The sequence below is a fragment of the Diospyros lotus genome, chromosome 8 (genome assembly GCF_014633365.1).
Source record: "Diospyros lotus cultivar Yz01 chromosome 8, ASM1463336v1, whole genome shotgun sequence".
NCBI classification, from domain to species: Eukaryota; Viridiplantae; Streptophyta; class Magnoliopsida; order Ericales; family Ebenaceae; genus Diospyros; species Diospyros lotus.
The window spans coordinates 1877511-1891893 of record NC_068345.1 but is presented as its reverse complement, the minus strand read 5'-3'; the positions used below and the strand labels follow the sequence as shown (position 1 = coordinate 1891893).

The following is a 14383-nucleotide window of genomic DNA, read 5'->3' as shown; positions in this document are numbered from 1 at the left end:
GAAGCTTACTACCCAAAAGAAAAGGCTATTATAGAACAAAGCTGATTCACTTCACATTTTCACATGATATCAGAGCGCTTGCAGATAATGACAGGCAAGTGTTAGTTACATACACGGTACCTTCCCCAAGTTACAAAGTATTTCATGGTACCATGCAGTATGACATTTCTTAGTGCCTCTGAATTTAAAATGTCAATATGACACTTCAACATCAAAAACCACTCTAAATTACTACAACCTTTATCCCCAGATATCCTTGTGTCATGAAAATAATATTTCACCAGATAAAAATAGGGAAAAACAAAACTAAATAGCATATAACAGATGTCATTATGAAATTCCAACTAGCTTTAACTGTTGATAATTAACTTGAATTGTAAAGGAGCAAACGAAGCTAGTTGTTAACAGTGCATCCAAATAAAGAGGCATGCACCAATTGCATTAACAATTGCATGCAGCATATGATGCAAGTATATGGATCCAATTCACATGCATCCTTATGATCAAACCTTGTCTTCCTCGGGATTTTCAGAGTTGAAAACGTCAGACCTCTCTCGAAGCAACTCCTTCAGTTTTGTTTTCAAGTCTTCTTTATTTTCACGTGCCTAAGAACCAAGAGGGAGAAAAGGTAGCCCAATAAGTAGTATTTCAACTTTGAGTTCAGTGACTGACAAGATGATGAAGATACCACTGATGACTTTTATTGATCTTCCAAAAGTAAGACAACAGTATGATAGTAATTGAAGAACAAAATCAATAAATGATAAAGAACAAAATTAATAAATGATAAAGTACACTCCATCACAGCCGGCAACAAAAATCCATAACCACCAAAACTAAATCCATTGAAGATTAAAATGACAGCATGAAAGAATAATGACCATTTGGAGCTGCATATTAGTGCTAATGCAGGAAAATATACCTCAATTTCAAGACTATTCTCTGCTTCTACAATAGCAGCACCCAAAGTGGACCCAGAAGACATACGTGCAATTTTCTGTGATCTTAGACCATTATGTAGTTCAGTCTGCTGAAATGGCGAAGGTGAAGGACCTGCCGCAAGACGAGAGCCATGATACCGAGCAACAGGGACAACAAAATCAGGTTTAACTTGAGGTTCTATATCATCTCCTCTTTTTGCTTGCGTTTTTTCCCGCTTGATTCTATCTGCTTGCCTCTGATCAATAAAAGAATCACAAAACCATATAACATTTGAATGGGAAGGAGGTGGGGGCAGGGGCACAAGCATGGTTTCCCTGTCTCACTGTCACATTTTATACAAAGCCTCAGGGGCACCTCAAAAAAGTTGGATATGAAGGCAAAGAAATCATGATATCAAAGGCATTTTCCCAGATATAAAGCATGTATCTTCACTATAATAGACATCCACAAGAAGACGATCATGAATAGAAGAATCAAACCTGATGCAACCGAGCTCTTTTCTGGAATATTTTGTCCTCGTATGAACCCACAGCCTGAATGAAGTGCTCCACCCTACTCAGATTAGGCTGGAAAATAACATGGATTAAGGATAATTCTACAAATGTATACAAATCAAAGCTAATAATAAACAAATGAACTATAGCCTTGACTAAAGAAGTAAACTCATACCTTGCTTGCATCAGTCAAATAGCCACCCAATGCACTAAATTCTTTCTTATATACAGCCAAAAGCAAGTTGATTGCGCCCTAATCCAACCAGAATATAGAACACAGAAAACAATATAAGAAGAAATAATCTTTCCACTGCCTTTAAGCTTGGCAAGAATGACATTCATGGCATCTAAGTACATAAAAAAGACCAGAACTATGTGTTATGTCTATCAATGCTGGCACATCCATGTGGTATATTCTGTGTAAATTACCTTTAAAAATTTATATTACCATTTAAACAACATATCCATGAGAAAAGGAGCAAAAATGTGAACTATAATTTTATAACTACCAACATATTTACAGTTTCATTCTTCCAAAATCCAGCTAGTTACCTCCTCAAGCTCACTTTTCCCTTTTATTCATACCAGATTTTGCAATTTAACTTGGTGGGTGATATGAATTCAGAGGAGAATTATATTCAAAAGCTAGTTACCTCCTCAAACTTGCATTTCCCTTTTACTCATACCAGATTTTGCAATTTAACTTTGTGGGTGATATGAATTCAAAGGAAAATTATATTCAAGTGTTGGCATTGTTGTCAAACTTACAAGTTGACTTGTACGAGTTTATGTGTCAAGAACCTCTAAACAAGTCAACTCAGTGGTAAAATTGAAATTATATTGAATCAGAGTTGAGTCGCGAGTCAACTTAGTAGACTCAGTGTTAAACTCGAAAAACTTTGTAGTAAACTTGATAGAATCTTATAATGGACTTAATATTTAGAAATTTCATATTATGTAGTATTTTTTAAATTGATAGATAAAGTTATTTTGAAATAGGTACATGTACTTTATTCATAAAGAATAAAGTTGTAATAATTATGTTATTAAGCAACATTAATTTATTTTTTATAAAATTATGTCATTATAAACATATATTTACATACATTAAAGGGTATTTTTAATTATCTCTAAAATTTTACGATTTTATGATCTGAGTTTATGATTCAATTTTATAAACCCTCATTTGATCTCACTGTAAAATCTCGACTTTAACAACCTTAAGGATTGGCAATCTTCATAACCATTTTACACAAGTGCCCGAAAGTTTTTTTAATTTTTTCTTGGTACTAATGAATTTTCCTAGCTGTATTATTTGAAGTGTTGATGAATGTGTAGTTGAAATGGGTATGTTGTGAAAGAAAAAAGGTATTAGTGTAAACTAGATCAGAGCATTATAAGTTTATTTTCACTTGCTTTCTTTTCTGTTTATCTCTTAATGCTAGCACATAGGTACAAGAAATAAACCACATCAGAAATTAGTTTCATACTTATTCAGTTCAATTTAAAATTACAGAAGTCAGCAAGCTCGATATTATTAGAATCCAGTCAGATTTTTGTGAAGTTAAATTGCACTAACGATAAAATTATAATAGAAAAAACGATGTGTGAGAACAGCCAAAAACAGTTACCGCAACTCATTTTCTACACACAAGGACATCAACACTAACGAAGATATGACAGATAACCATTAAGCCCTTTGCACATAATGATAGAAGCTCAGATGTTCAACATTTCATAGGTCAGAAACACATTGATGATTTCAAATGTTAGATGCTACACAAAGCATAATTGATCAACCATAAATTTAAGATATATAAACGTTATCAACCATTTTTTTTCTCCCCTTATTGTTTGGTTTAATCAAATTCCCTCATTTGTGTGGCAATACAAAGCCAATATAGATGTGCACTCCTCCAATTTAATTATCCACACTTCAATATCTTATTTCAATATGATATGACGGGTATAAGCATCAACAGCCACTTATCAAAAGATATATATAAGCATTTACAGCCATTTCCCTAAATTTGCACTTTTATGAGCCATATGGCACAGTGCATCATATTAATTTCTATTTCAATATCTTCAAAGTAAAATACTTATTCATATATAAACATTTGCCTGTCTAGATGCAAACTACTTAATAAATAAAATCAACTCCAATCAAAAGTCTGAAGCAAACTAAATGCCCAAAAAATTTGCATGCACCAACCTAATTAATCATATAAGTTATTCAAGTAAATCACAAATGATATTTATGAATTATCCAATAAGTAAAATAAACTTGCATCAATAATCTTACACCAGTTAGCTGCTTCAAAAGCCTAAGCATGCACTAACTTAATTAAGCATATAAGATATTCAAGTCAATAACAAATGATATTTGCAGGGTTAACCAAGCCAGAGTGAACATATCTAAATAGGCTTGATTTGATTCTGTCAATACACATGCAGATGGTGCATATCTCCATGACACAGAAATCCAACAGAATCATAAAATATAAGGGACTAGAAAGGATTAAAAGCATTAAACACACCTCACGAATCTCCAGGGTGGGCATATGGGGTAAAAAGTCATTGCCGACAAAGAAACACATAAAGATGAAATCGTCAACAATACACTCAAAATCAATCTCGAAAGGAACATTAGGAATCCTCATTTCATATTCCAAATACTCTCTAAGAGTCCAAATGTTGAGAAACTGCAAAATGTGAAAAACATTAGCAAACCAGGACCAAAACAACCAATGGAAAGATAATTTCCTAAATGTTACTTTGTTTAATAAAACAAACCTGGTAAGGCTTTTTTGGCACAATAACAGCATCACCTTTCTCATCAAATTCTCCTGCTTTTCTCTTTGCCTTTCCTTCACAATCTGCTGCTAAATGGCCCACTTGACCACATATGAAACACTTGTCTTGTCCAGGAGTGAACACCACCTGACAAGTGAAGTGGGGTATACATGTTTTGCTCATAGAAAGTTAAGTGAAACAATAATGTCTTAGATAAGCCCTATTGTGTTCCTAATTTTTGCCAAACATAAATATCATCATGAACAATCAGTCAGAAAAATAAATTATGGCTGAATAAAGTTAAAATCGCAGCTGACTTTCTTTATGACATTTTCCCTCCTGTATACTTCTTCCGAGACATGACAACATTTTCCTTAACTCAAAAATAAAAGATAAAAAATAAACATGCACAATGAGAATAAAACACAACAAAGACTTTGAAGTTATACAGCACTAACCTCCCTAAGTATTGAGAAGTGAACTTCATGTGTAGCTAAAGCCAACATGATTAGATCTGCATCCTGTTATGTGTCAAACAGTTAAAAAGTTCAAACAATAGAAAGGAGTTAAAGGAGGAGGCACAAACAGGAAAAACATATTCAAAAGATTCACAAGCATGCTTAAGAGAGAATGCTTACCAGACCATACAAGCAATGGCGTGTATTCGGGTCATAGCCAGGAAGATTCCTTTGAAGTCGAATGTATGACATAACTTTGTGTTCCCCTTCACCAGGAACATTTGCATCAGAAAGGATAACCTTCAAAACAACAGAATAATAAGTAAAACCTAGAGCATTCATACTTCAATATGGCACTTGTCAAAAGATATACACCATTACAATGGCAAAAGAAGTAAAACGCAATGGTGTAGAGCATTGACATAGGCAATACCTTAACGGATTTCCATCCAGGATCATTGTTAAGTCTAAGATGGATATAGTACTGCAAAGCTATTGACAAAACATCCATAAATTCAGTTCCAGGAGTGATAACATTAGAATCAACAAGTTGTGATTCCTCCTTTTGGGGAAGATTTCTGCCTTCCCTCTCAAACTCCTGGCGCAACCTTTCTTCTTCAGCTGCCTATGAATTAAGAGGTCACAGAGTGAATCATCATGCTTGAGGTTTTACCATTTTAGGCAGTTGTACCAAGTAATACATGCAAAAGACACATTACCGCATCTGCTGCATCTTTAGCAGCTCTAAAACGCCTAGATCGTTGTTGATTCATTTTTGCTCTTGGGGCAACACCATCTGCCATACATCTATAGTTGATCAGTATTACACAACAAATATGAACTTCTGTAAACTCAAAGTTCAGAGATAAGGTATTTTTCAACCTTGTTACCCACCAATAGCCATATATAGTAGCTTTCGGGGCCGCACCATCACGAAAAGTCTATCTATGTAGTCAAATATGCACTGAAACACCTCATCAAAAGTGGTAGGAGATGGCTGCAAGGTTAAAAAGGACATTGAAGCATGTTTCTCCATTTCTAGTCTTAAAAATAAACTAGAAATTAAAGAAAACAGAAAACTATCCATGTAATCAAAACACACATATATTAGCTAAAAAATAAAATAAAAAAATCATAGAAGCACTTTAAATTATAACAATTTGATAACAGAAAATGGGGAGTCATAACATAAGCAACAATAACTACACCCCCAGAGGGTCAAGGAGGATCAAGGAGACCTCTCTTCTGTTTGCCGCCACAAAATGGGGAAGGGAGGGAAGAAATTTCTGAAACTTTCAAATGCATTACCTCATTGGCTGCCCTGTAGCATGCTGAAGTACCAACAACAAAAAAAGGAAAATCATAATGTCTCCCGTGAGAAAAGCAGAATTTTCAAAAGCTCTCCTTTTTTTTTTTTCTCTCCCTCCAAATATTGCACATAATACAAGAAGTAAAGAAACCAAAAAATCTCATGTACTTAATAGGACAAGTCCGACACCAAGTACAGACTCAACCCATCCCCAACAAGTAGGGACCCTAATTCCTGAACCCATTGATTTCAACGCTCATTGAAATTCCACAAACTTATGCAACATGTACAATCCCCTAAGCAACTTTTCCAAACTTGCGCTGACAAAAGATAAAGTCCAGTAATCAATTGCAAGTTGACTGAGACCCTTGCTATCGCCACCCGCCCCGCCTGGGGAGAGACTGGAATTTGGAAGAATCACATGATAACTACACCACATCCAGTTCAGATTAGCACCATTCTAAGTGAAAATTTTCAGTCAACCTAAAAAAGCTCAGAAAAAGAAAATAACCTGCCCTTTCCTTCTAAAAGCTACATTTAGTCCTCGTTTGTGCTATAACCATGTAGTACTCTTTTTGCCTTCAATTGGATTCAAAACCCTCGTTCACATTACTCAATTTAAACTTTTTCCTTCAATGGTGCAAGCCCCTTAATTGAACTTACAGGTGTCTTTCAGTTGTGGGTAATAGAATATAAATCCTTCACAAAAATATGTTAGAGAGTCATGAATCTTCACAGATAAAAAGGTAGGAAAAAATCAAAAAGCACAAAAAAACCTTCCACCCCAACAAGTTTTCAAGAGGAAACAGTCTGGGCTCTAGGACGGAAGCCAATAAGAGAAAATGCTACCTCCATGCGCGCAATTAAAGTTGCCTTCCAGTAACATAAACCCAATTTTTCCCTGAATTATTTTAGTAAATTTTCTATTTCTGCAATCCGCTGGTTCAAATCTCCCTTCCACGTTAATTTATTTGAACCACCACGAAGCTAACACAGTAAACACCCGCACCAAATTTTTCTATTTCACAACAACACGCACACACAACTAATACAGCCACCTAGAATTAATCAAACTAACAACAATACAAAATGGACAGAAAAGACACTTACCCGGTCTTCAGGATGAAAACAGGGGTGTATAATCCCGTTCATGTCCAGATACAGGTTGTCGAATTCGAGGTTGTTAGGGTTCGGCTTGCTGGTGTCGACCGGAATTTTGACACCTTCAATGACCACAGGTTCTTCCTCGATTACATCCACCACCACCATCGGATACTTCTCCGCCAGCCACCGGTAGAACGCCGGGACACCCATTGCAGAAATCTCTCGCCGATCTCTATCCTTGTTCACTCAGATCTCTCACGAATCCAAACAAACAATATACAGGTACCAAATCCACGTACAAACCTGCAATTAAACAGACGACGAGGAAATTGAAAAGTAAACCCTAACCCTAACGAAAACTCAGGAAGATACTTTCACAGAGAGAGAGAGGGAAGGGGGGGCGGAGAAAATATCCGAATAAAAGGAAGCCGCGATACGACATTGGGAGCGAGCTGACTCACTAGGAAGCAGAACTAGGGCACGGAATTACATATATGGACGGAAATGCCCCCGCCTGATTTTAAGGGAAATATAGGAATCGGGTGAGTTTCGAGTGTGAATTGGGGTGGTTTATGTCTTTATACACGGTGGGTCGGTTTGAGTTTGACCATTGACCCGGGTTTCACCTTGCACGCGGACGATTCAATCAACGGATAATTTTAGATATTTCTGAGCTCCGTAACGTCCGTTCAAACGGCGGATCTATCCGTTGCGGCATGGGCCCTTTGATGAGCCTTACTATGCCCGAAGCCCAATATCCATAGGGTTTGGATCAAACTAAGTTTCCGTTCTGATGTCCTAAGAATCATTTAAATATATTTTTATTTAGTTATACAATAAAATTATTTTTAAAATATATAATTTAGGTTGTCTTCTCTTTATTTTTCAATTTTTAGTTTTAAATTTTGAATTCGTTTTCAGTTTTTTGTTTTAATAGTCTATTTTTAAAAAATTAAAAACGCGTTCTTTTTATTATTTTGAAAAATTATTTCTCAAAATAAAAAATTAGAAAACGTGTTCTGTTTAAAATTTTTAAAATAATATTTTAATAATATTTTATTTAATAAATTTAATTATTCAGTAAATTAAAAATATTTAATGTTAATATATTATTAAAAAATATATACATTTTAAAGTTAATGAATTTTATAATATTTTTCCTATTACAATAATAAAATATTAATAAATAAACATATTTTAAGTTTAGAGTTTGTTTTAGATGAAAATATCCAAAATAACTTTTTGTTGTTTTGAGTTTTCTTTAAAAAAAAATTATTTTCAAAAATATATTTTTAAAAACAGTAAAGAGAACGTATTTTCATTACTTTAAAAAATCGAAAACTAAAAATAACTTGAAAATAACAAAAAGAACGCAACCTTATTTTACGTTCTCTTTACTTTTTAATTTTCAATTTTGAATTTTGAATTCATTTTCAGTTTTCTGTTTTAATAGTCTATTTTTAAAAAATTGAAAACACGTTCTTTTTATTATTTTAAAAAATTATTTCTCAAAACATAAAATTAGAAAACGCATTCTCTTTGAAATTTTAAAAATTATTTTAAAATTATATTTTATTCAATAAATTTGATTATTCAGTAAATTAAAAATATTTAATGTTAATATAATATAAAAAAAATTATACATTTTAAAGTTAATAAATTTTGTAATATTTTTTTCATTACAATAATAAAATATAAATAAATAAATATTGTAAGCACCCCCGCCCGGATATCCCAACCACCCGGTCAATCCGAACGAAAGCACTTACATAAGAGAAGAAAATTAAACACAAGACAAAAATTACCCTGGCATGCATATTCAATAAATAAAACAACGGAAGCAAGGCTAATACACATGCACGCCCAAAAGTACCCCACCGAAACAACGGTCACGGAGTATATAAATATATATAGACACCTGTGCCAGCAAATAAAAATACAAGGAACGACCCGGCATAGTAAAAAGTAAGAAACATAATCTTGACAAAATACCAGAGACAATGGGGGCAAGTCAAATGTACACCCTACCGACACGGCTAGCTGTTAGGTAGAATGATCCTCGCCCTCGGACTTTGCTTTACCCTTACTTGGAATGATGAAAAGCAAGATGAGTCGCAAGACTCAGCAAGTTATAAGAAAAGGAAGGCTATACAGTAAATAAAGGAGAAGGTCGCCCCAAACCGTCCCACACATACACACAAACCATGAGACGCAACAATACAATAGTGCAGCATAATAAAAGCACATACCTGTCCTTGGGACCCACATAATACACCTGACACCCAAGTCTCATACCAACCTACCGCTACTCTGAAAGGCAACATAGATCTCCAACAAACTCGCGCGCGTTGTCCCGGGTCGGCACTCCCATCATCCGTATCCATGTCGGTACTCCCGACACCCGAGCTATAGGCTCCCTCGGAATGGTACTCCCGTCCGAGAACTAAATACTACCAGTAACCATACAATGCACATAACAATGCAATGGCGTAATGAGCATCAATGTGATACACTAGCACTCATACATCCAGGCATCAGGTCATGCTCCGCCCATATAGTAAACCACACGCAATGCATATGCTCGTGCCGGATGCATCATAACCAAGCTAGGATGTCTGTGACCAAGCATAATCAGATCATGAAAATCCCAACATGCAGCCCCGTACCCATGTGCACACCAAAACATGCAACAAGAAATAAATGATACCAGTCATGCTATAATCACGTAAGATAGACCGGCCGACGACCTAAGATAGATCGTACGACAGTCACTCCGTCACCGAACAGCCGATCCTTACCCCCACTGCCCAACTGTTCTAACCTATAAACAACCAAAATCCATAATAATGCCCGAACATCTAAGAACCTAGCCCCGAGTGAGTACGACATCATTCCCACAGGCTTGGGGGTGGCACAAACCCCCATAGGCAACCAACGAATAAAATCATCGAGACTAGTTTAATAAATTAAATTTTACAACAAACCGTTTAAAATTCCATAATTTATTAACAGCCGAAACAAACGAATGGAGGTCAAATAAATTGACAACGAAAGAATCGACGAGGAGGGTATAAAGAACTTGCCATTACGAAGATATCCTTAGGCTTGATTTGACCCAACACGGTCAAAATTATACAAATTGTAACACCCCAATAATTTGCCAAAATTAACAAAATTGGACTTTAAACGAAATTTTGACCGTACAGAATATTAATTACTGGCTTCTCTACATACCTGGCAAATTAAATCTTCAATTTAACTGAATTTAATCTGAATTTCAGCCCCAAAATCTCCCAATTTCACGATCGCATGTGCACTGAAATTTCCCACTTTATTTGCTACTTCTATAGTAGCAAAAGCGCTCGAAATTGGGGTTAAATTCGTGCAAAAAGAAGCGGACGAGAGGGCGCCACGAGGCAGCACTGGAGCAGCTGTTGGGGAGGCCATCGCCTCACCGAAACGGCGTCGTTTCAGACGCATTTGGCTGATTAAAATCAGCCAAAAATCTAGCCCTCGCGCGCGCCCCTGCCGCGAATCGAACCCGCGACCTCGCCCGCGTGCCACCCGCGCTAGCCAGCTCCCTCAACCTTATAATGCGGCCTAATAAATTTAAAGGGATCTTCGGTCCCTTTTACGGAAATGCACCAGCCCTCAACTTCCATTATTCACATACCCTCCCTTAATTAATTACACTAACGCCCAAAACTTCTAAAAATCCCACAATTTAATTTATTTTAATTTTGTTTTATTCTAGAAATACTCTAAAATAATTAATTAATTACCTTAATTTCTTATTTCCTTAAAACCACATAATTTATTATTATTTATAACAACAAGTTATATTAATATTTCTTTTAAATTAAATTACCCCAATAACGAATAATTAAATTAAATTTCTATTTACGGGGCGTTACAAATATGTTTTGAATTTAGAGTTTGTTTTGATTGAAAACACTCAAAATAATTTTTTATTGTTTTGAGTTTTCTTTACAAAATTTTGTTGTTTTTAAAAATACATTTTTAAAAACAGTAAGAAGAACACGTTTTCATTATTTTAAAAAATTAAAAATTAAAAATGACTTGAAAACAGTAAAGAGAACGCAGGCTTAATGTTTACAAAATCAACTCAAATTTGTTCCAAAAAAAACCTCCCCCATCATTGGTTTGGCCTAAAAGGCTAAAAGTGACGGTACTTCAAAGGTTTTAAAAATAATAATGATATTTTAATTTATAAATTTTATCGCACTATTCCATAAGTTATTTTCTACTTTCTCCCTTATTTTCCACACAACCATTTCTTTGTCCATTTTCTTACATCAACAAAGATAATGGTAGTATCAATGACTTTTTTTTTATATTATATTGTTTTGATATTTTTGTCTTCTCCTCATTAATACGCTAAACTCAAGTGAAGTTTGTCTTCTTTTATCTCTAAGAACAAGTTAGAATTGCTTAATATGTCTATTTGCCTTATCTTTTAATTCTCCACTAACTCACAAGAGATGTAAGCCAACATCAATTGAGTGTAATGAACCCATTGACGATGGTAATAATCAATCGAGCATCATTAGTCTTTTTTTTCCCTCCTTTTATCTCTTTCCATACTCTTAAATTCCATGGAACTCAACGTTAATGGCGGTAGTCAATTAAGGAATTAGGACGACAACAAGAATAAAGGAGAGAAAAATAAAAAATAAAATAATTATTTTATCTCTTTTTTTATAATATGAAATAGGAGGTCTTTATTTTTTATAAACACGAGACATATTTTTTATAATTAGAATAAATTTCAATGATGATTATTAAAATATATTCGGAATGTTTTTTTTATTGACTCAAAATAGTTTTATTGTTAATATAAAATGTTCTGAAAATGGGATAAGAGTGTCTTTATATATATAAAAGTAAGATAGTGATTACACATAATTGACTCACACAGTTTTTCGCCTAAACTGTGCTAATTTTTTTTTTAAGCTATTACTCTGCCTACATTAAATTTATTAAATATAATAAATTTGAATGCATCAAAAAAAAAAAAATTATTCAATTTATTGAATACAGCAGTTCTAATACATCAAAAAATGAATTATTCAATTTATTGAATATAGCATGTAAATATTTAGAAATTAAAAAATAAAAAATATATATATTAGACACATTAAACTGTGATGAAAAGCTTTTGAAATTTATTCAGCTTGATAAGCATGATTAATGATGGTTTCAATGTTAATTATTCAAACAAATAAATATTATCGAATGAGCAACTATCAATTAAAAATAGGAAGACAAAGACTTAATAAGTTGACAGCGACATAAGACATGCATTTATTTGTGAATTTGTGCTAATATTTTTTTTTTCCTAAGCTATTAATCTACCTACAATAATATTGAATACAACAGGTTCCAATGCATCAAAAAATGAATTATTCAATTTATTGAATACAGTTATACAGTAGATAAATATTTAGAATAAAAAAATATTTATTGAATACAACAGATAAATATTTAGGAATTAAAAAATATTTATTCAATACAGCAGGTAGGTTTCAATACATGAAAAGATGAATTATTCAATCTTTATATATATAAAAATAAGATAGTCATTGCACATTATCGAAGCGAGTTATTGGGGTTCAGCGCAATCGTTGAGAAATCTATTCGCAACATTGTTGGTATTGATTATTTGTCAAGACCTGAATATGTTTAGGAACAATGCTGATTGTTACTGTTTGACGATATCCTTTACAAACAACGATGTGTTCTAGCTCATGAAGGTACTCTGTGATTTTTTACGAATCAATGATCATAATATCACTTAACATGTTGATGAAAATTTTTATATTTATTTTTTCCATCCAAAACTAATATCACAAATTACTTATGCAAAAATTAGTTCGTATTGATTTTGTATGTCGTCCAAGTTTTACTTATATGTTTCAAATTTATAACTATTTATTTGATTATTTTAAATAACCACAGATTTGGAATTGAGTGAAAAAGAACTGAAAAATTATGTTATTTTGGAGATTGAAAATATACTACATAGTAGAGGAAAGAGTCTTCGTGAATTTAAATCAATGCCATTCCCGTACGAGGTCGACATTTCACTTTCAGAAAATAGGCTTATCCATGATGAGATGCAATATGATAGAAGGTCTATTGTCAAAGATCACAACTTGTATGTTTCTAAATTGACATATGAGCAAAGAAGTGTTTATGATGCGATAATGAGTGATGTTCAGTCTGATCAATGTGGTGTATTCTTTTTATACGGATGCGGTGGCACGAGGAAAACATTTGTATGGAAAACCCTTTCTGTAGGTTTGTGATCAAAATGGAAAATTGTCTTAGATGTGGCATCAAGTGGAATTGCATATTTACTCTTTCCCGGTGGTAGAACAACCCATTCAAGATTTGCGATCCTTCTCAATCCGACCGAATACTCTATGTGCAACATTAAACACGGGAGTCCATTAGCTAAAATGATATTAAAGACAAAGCTTATTATTTGGGATGAAGCCCCTATGATGCACATATACTGCTTCAAGGCACTTGACAGAAGTCTGTGAGATATTATGAGATTCAAAAATCCATCAAGTTTAAACCAGCCACTTGAGGAAAAACTGTGGTGTTTGGTGGGGATTTCAAGCAGATTTTACTAGTCATACTAAAAGGTAGTAAGCAGGATATTATGCATGCAACAATTAATTCGTCTTATTTGTGGCGACACTACAAGGTGTTGAAATTGACAAAAAATACGAGACTCCAAAATTTCATTGATAATGATCATAGTGCTTACTTGAAAGAATAAACTAAATGGATATCAAGCATTAATAATGGAATTTTAGGTGGCCGAAATGGACATTGAACTGTGGAAATACCATATGATATTTTGATACATGGGTTCAATAGTATAATTGAATCGATTGTTGAGACCACTTACCCTTCGTTTTCAAACAACATTGGTAATACATTCTAATTGCAAGGTAGGTGTAACACCCTACTTTTTCATGCATGTTATAACTTAAGAAATTTCGGTTATATTTAAAAAAAAAAATAATCTCAACATCTTATAAATTCCCAAAATTTCTCATTTACCTACCTAGCATGAGAATCATCATACATTGTAAATGCTAGGCTAGGTATTCACCAATAACAGAAGCATGAATCGAACCATATTAATATTACATGATCGTTTCAAACATAATCCATAATACAAGACTATTTATCAATAGAACATAAGTTTCTCAACATGACTTGAAACATAACATAATCAGAAC

General features: G+C 33.7%; 1 protein-coding gene across 5 annotated transcripts in view; it reads right to left on the bottom strand.

Moving 5' to 3' along the window:
* Window positions 1–7524, bottom strand: part of LOC127807657 (5'-3' exoribonuclease 3) — a 32869-nt gene extending 25345 nt beyond the window's left edge. For 3 of the 5 annotated variants that reach the window (XR_008024771.1, XR_008024772.1, XM_052345682.1), the window contains exons 1-12: window positions 7110–7522; window positions 5585–5687; window positions 5410–5486; window positions 5124–5315; window positions 4871–4990; window positions 4691–4753; window positions 4233–4379; window positions 3977–4141; window positions 1612–1689; window positions 1422–1508; window positions 923–1177; window positions 510–605 (exon numbers count right to left, since the gene is read on the bottom strand). Coding sequence is in view for 2 of the 5 variants with exons in the window: in XM_052345682.1 (XP_052201642.1) it covers window positions 510–605; window positions 923–1177; window positions 1422–1508; window positions 1612–1689; window positions 3977–4141; window positions 4233–4379; window positions 4691–4753; window positions 4871–4990; window positions 5124–5315; window positions 5410–5486; window positions 5585–5687; window positions 7110–7313 (1587 nt within the window). In the remaining 3 variants the exon portion in view is untranslated. Of the gene's footprint in view, window positions 1–509; window positions 606–922; window positions 1178–1421; window positions 1509–1611; window positions 1690–3976; window positions 4142–4232; window positions 4380–4690; window positions 4754–4870; window positions 4991–5123; window positions 5316–5409; window positions 5487–5584; window positions 5688–7109 lie in introns of those variants that run through there. The other 2 variants (XR_008024773.1, XM_052345683.1) reach the window with 2 other exon arrangements.
* Window positions 7525–14383: the final 6859 nt, after the last annotated feature.